Genomic DNA, 5000 nt, shown 5'->3' with positions numbered 1-5000 from the left:
CTTGGGGGGAGACCGAGGGAGTGGGAGAAAGATGGATGGGAGAGGAATGTAAATGCGTAGAAGAGAAGCAAATAGAAAGATATCTGAGAACGTAGATTAGATTGTATTTCAGTTATACAGAAGTTCCCACACCTTCCCCAAACACTGCCACACATACCCAAACACTGCCACACATACCCAAACACTGCCACACATACCCAAACACTGCCACACATACCCAAACACTGCCACACATACCCAAACACTGCCACACATACCCAAACACTGCCACACATACCCAAACACTACCCAAACCACACATACCCAAACACTGCCACACATACCCAAACACATACCCAAACACTGCCACACATACCCAAACACTGCCACACATACCCAAACACTGCCACACATACCCAAACACTGCCACACATACCCAAACACTGCCACACACACCCAAACACTGCCACACATACCCAAACACTGCCACACACACCCACTGCCACACAACACTGCCACACACACCCACTGCCACACACACCCACTACCCAAACACATTTCTATCCTGTGGGGTTTTCACGGGAATTTCTGGGGTAAAGAGGATACTTTTCATGGCACCTCCTATCTCAAAGTCCACCCGCTAGGAAACCGTTGCCCCGAGTGAGGAAGCCCAACCTACACTCGGACCGTGGACAGGATTCGAACCCGTGAGCTTGGACAGACCCCTCGCACCCCAAAGCACGCAGGGTTTCACTGTACCACACATTCAGACACCACACTTACCTAGCAAACCGGAGAGAAATTCGTTGTAAGTAATATGTTGGATTTCTGCAGCTACGATTCTCTTGGCTTCTTGAAACACCCTCTCGTCGTTCCAATTTGGCCACAGTCTTGACAGTTCCTTCGCTATCCTGTTGTGCTCTCGGGCGAACAGTGTCGTCAGCAAGGTCAGAAGGATATGTTCGTTTACTCTGTCGTCGCCTGTTGTGTATTGGGACATGTCAGGTTGGGTTACGTTAGGTTAGGTTAGGCTAGGTTGGGTTGAGTTAGGTTAGGTTAGGTTAGGTTAGGTTAGGTTAGGTTAGGTTAGGTTAGGTTAGGTTAGGTTAGGTTGGGTTTGGGTGTATTTTTGAAAGAGTGTTTTGGTATATTTATAAGATTTACTGCTACTACTACTACTACTACTACTACTACTACTACTACTACTACTACTACTACTACTACTTACCAGACCTAAAGCAGAATAGTCCTTTCTCTCTGTCTTCTTCACTACTGCATCCCTCCTCGTGCCCTTCAGCTTTCGGTAGCAGCTCGTGGCCTTCCTTGGTGATCTGGAGAAAAGTAGTAGTAGTAGTAGTAGTAGTAGTAGTAGTAGTAACATTATTCCTTCACGTTGTCTGTCTATTTCCACTATCATTCCACTCCACATTTGTTTTCCACACATACCCAAACACTGCCACACATACCCAAACACTGCCACACATACCCAAACACTGCCACACATACCCAAACACTGCCACACACTGCCACACCCAAACACTGCCACACATACCCAAACACTGCCACACATACCCAAACACTGCCACACATACCCAAACACTGCCACACATACCCAGAACACTGCCACACATACCCAAACACTGCCACACATACCCAGAACACTGCCACACATACCCAAACACTGCCACACATACCCAAACACTGCCACACATACCCAAACACTGCCACACATACCCAAACACTGCCACACATACCCAAACACTGCCACACATACCCAAACACTGCCACACATACCCAAACACTGCCACACATACCCAAACACTGCCACACATACCCAAACACTGCCACACATACCCAAACACTGCCACACTCACCACTGTTTTCAATTTCCCGCCTTTAAACTCCCGCAAAGAGTCAACCTGTTCCTTCGTGCTCCCATACACAGCAGAACCGTCTATGTAGGCTGTGAGTTGGTTCATCTGCTCTCTCGGTGCTGTGAAAGGGTAAGGTTGTGATTAGGAGCTGTGTTTTGCTGTTTATTTTTTTTATTTTTTCTGGTTTTTGTGTTGTTTTGTAATGTGTTGTTGTGTTTTTCGTGTTTGTTTTGTTGTTGTTGTTGTTGTTGTTGTTGTTGTCTTTTTCTAGTATTGCTTTGAGTTAACTGGGGTGTGAAATTTTGTTCTTAATTGAGTAAGTACAATAAAGTTTTGTCTCATTTTGCAATAAACTCACTTTTCTTTTTTTTTTACTTAATACATACAGGGCCAAACAGTCAGTCAGTCAGTCAGTCAGCCAGTCAGTCAGTCAGTCAGTCGTCAGTCAGTCAGTCAGTGTGGCAATCAATCTTTCCTTCCTGATCTACTTTTTTCTTTCATTTTTGTTTTCTTTTCTTTCATTATTTCTTTTTCTTTCATTCCTCCTTTATTTTGTGACTGTCTTTCTTCCTCTCTTTCATTTCCCATTCTTCACATTGATTTGCATTTCACACACACACACACACACACACACACACACACACACAGTGGAACCATGCGTGCTTTGGGGTCCGAGGGGTCTCCAAGCGCACGGGTTCGAATCCTGTCCACGGTCCGAGTGTAGGTTGGGCTTCCTCACTCGGGGCAACGGTTTCCTAGCGGGTGGACTTTGAGATAGGAGGTACCACAAAAAGTATCCCCTTTACCCCAGAGATTCCCGTGAAAAAGCCCACATGGTATACACACACACACACACACACACACACACACACACACACACACACACACTCTCTCTCTCTCTCTCTCACCAAAGAAACATCGGCTGGCGGGCAGGGATCGGACAAACTCTAGACAAGTGATGCCATACGCAGAGTAGAAAGGATCGTTCACATCTACGCTGATCGGGAAGCACTGCGGGTGAACTAAACTTGGGTCTTGCAGCACTTTCTCATTGCAGCATGTTAGGGCGCTTCCATCCTGGTCTAGAGGGGGAGAAAGGGATAGAGAGGAAGTTGGGATAGGTTGGGTAAAGTCATGTTAAATGTAAACTAAAGAAGTGAACTGTATATTGTAAAAAGTAAGTGTAAAAGTAAACACGCTTCATGGTGCTTCCGTATAGCCTCTTCAGTACCATGACACGCTTTCATATTCATGCTGGTGACTATTTGGCGTTTTTACACAACATCAGGAACTTACGTGGGATTAAAATAGTGAAGACTGTGGCCATTAATCTTCCGACCTCCATAGACGCTTCCTAATGTCAATAAAATCGTCTAATCACACCCAAAACTTAAGGTAAAAATTAATACTAGTACTGAATGGGTTAAGCACTGCCGAGAGAGAGAGAGAGAGGGCATAGTTGGTTAAGTTACAGCAGCCACCACTTCTACTTCTAAAAACACCAACAGTAATGATAATAAGAAAGAGAAGGTTAGGTTAGGTTAGGTTAGGGTAGGTTAGGGTAGATTAGCTAAGTTACAGCTGCTACCACTCCTACTTCTAAAAACAATATTAATAAGAAAGAGAGAGAGAGAGAGGCGGGGGGAGGGTTAGGTTAGGTTAGGTAAGGTTAGTCTGCCACCACTTCTACTTCTAAAAACACGAACAGTAATGATAAGAAAGAGAGAGAGAGAGAGAGAGAGAGAGAGAGAGAGAGAGAGAGAGAGAATGGTTAGGTTAGGTTAGGTTAGTTTAAAGTCTGCCACCACAACTGCTTCTAAAAACACCAATAACATAATAATAAGAAAGAGATAGGGGCTAGCTGGTTAGGATAGGTTAGGTTAGGTTAGGTTAGGTTAAACTGCACCACCACCGCCACCACCACCACTAAAAGCAACAACAGTAACAATGATAGCAACAAAAGATATTTCACTGGTGTCAGCGGTGGGATGCTCCTCACCTAAGACACACACACACACACACACACACACACACACACACACACACACACACACACACACACACACACACACACACACATACCTTTAGCTGTGGGCGTGGCTGTCAAATCATGGTCGATAAATTGGCCAAAAGACATCTGGAATATGCTGAAACAGTTGCTGAAGTGTCTAGGGAACTCCTTCAGTGCGAGGCTTAGTTTGCGTGCATTGGGTAGCTCATCACCACTCTTGGCTCGGCGGGGCTCAGACACACCTGAAGACACACACACACACACACACACACACACACACAGTAAATGTTAGAAAGTTTAAGGTACTTCATTTCATCTTTTTTTTCAATGTTACGATTAATTTCCTCCGTCATTTTACTCATTCATTTGTTTAGTTTGTTTTCTCTTATTGTAGTTCCTCATCACTCGTTTCCATCTCCACAAACTCATATATTTTTTTTTTCTCCTATTCCAGTCATTTCTAACTCATATTTACTCCTGGAACACTTCATTTCTCTTCATTCCTTATTCCAGTCACTTCCTGCACATTTCTATTCCCAGTATAATATTCCCACTGTTTATCTTTCATTCTTTCTCATTCCTGTCATTCACAACTCATTCCAACTCCTGAAATTCTTTAATTGCTGTTCATTCCTTATTCCAGTCACTCCCAGCAAACTTCTATTCCCAAAACAATATTCCCACTTTTTACCTTTCATTTCTTTTCATTCCAGTAATTCACAACTCATTCCAATTCTTAGATCTCTTAATTTCTGTTCATTCCTTTTCTTTCCAGTCACTGCCTGCAAACTTCTATTCCCAAAACACAATATTCCCACTTTTTGTCTTTCATTTCCTCTCATTCCAGTCATCCCCAAATCATTCCTTATCCTAGAACCATTAATTATTAACTGGAGAAACACTCTTCAAAACCCCGCTATTAATCTCTATGGCCTTAGAAAATATTTGCGGTGTGAGAGAAGAGCGTATTTAAGAAAGTTTTTATGATTCTAGAGGCAGAATGACAAGATTTCTGCATTATAAACTGGAGAAACACTCTTGAAAACCCCGCTAATCATATCCCCATCACACACACACACACATCTAACTATCTCCCCCACCCCCGAGCCACACACTTACCATCAGCATAATCTGGC

General features: G+C 43.7%; 1 protein-coding gene across 1 annotated transcript in view; it reads right to left on the bottom strand.

Annotated features, from left to right (window-relative positions):
* Positions 1 to 5000, bottom strand: part of LOC123509320 (chorion peroxidase-like) — a 16600-nt gene that overhangs the window by 3609 nt on the left and 7991 nt on the right. The window contains exons 5-10 of the mRNA XM_045263547.1: positions 4984 to 5000; positions 3936 to 4106; positions 2762 to 2935; positions 1854 to 1972; positions 1208 to 1310; positions 763 to 960 (exon numbers count right to left, since the gene is read on the bottom strand). The exon at positions 4984 to 5000 is cut by the window's right edge and continues 189 nt beyond it. Coding sequence (XP_045119482.1) covers positions 763 to 960; positions 1208 to 1310; positions 1854 to 1972; positions 2762 to 2935; positions 3936 to 4106; positions 4984 to 5000 — 782 coding nt within the window. The remainder of the gene's footprint in view (positions 1 to 762; positions 961 to 1207; positions 1311 to 1853; positions 1973 to 2761; positions 2936 to 3935; positions 4107 to 4983) is intronic.

Source organism: Portunus trituberculatus, chromosome 26, assembly GCF_017591435.1.
Source record: "Portunus trituberculatus isolate SZX2019 chromosome 26, ASM1759143v1, whole genome shotgun sequence".
Taxonomy (NCBI): Eukaryota; Metazoa; Arthropoda; class Malacostraca; order Decapoda; family Portunidae; genus Portunus; species Portunus trituberculatus.
Note: the sequence above shows the minus strand (reverse complement) of the source record. Positions and strands in the feature narration are given on the sequence as shown.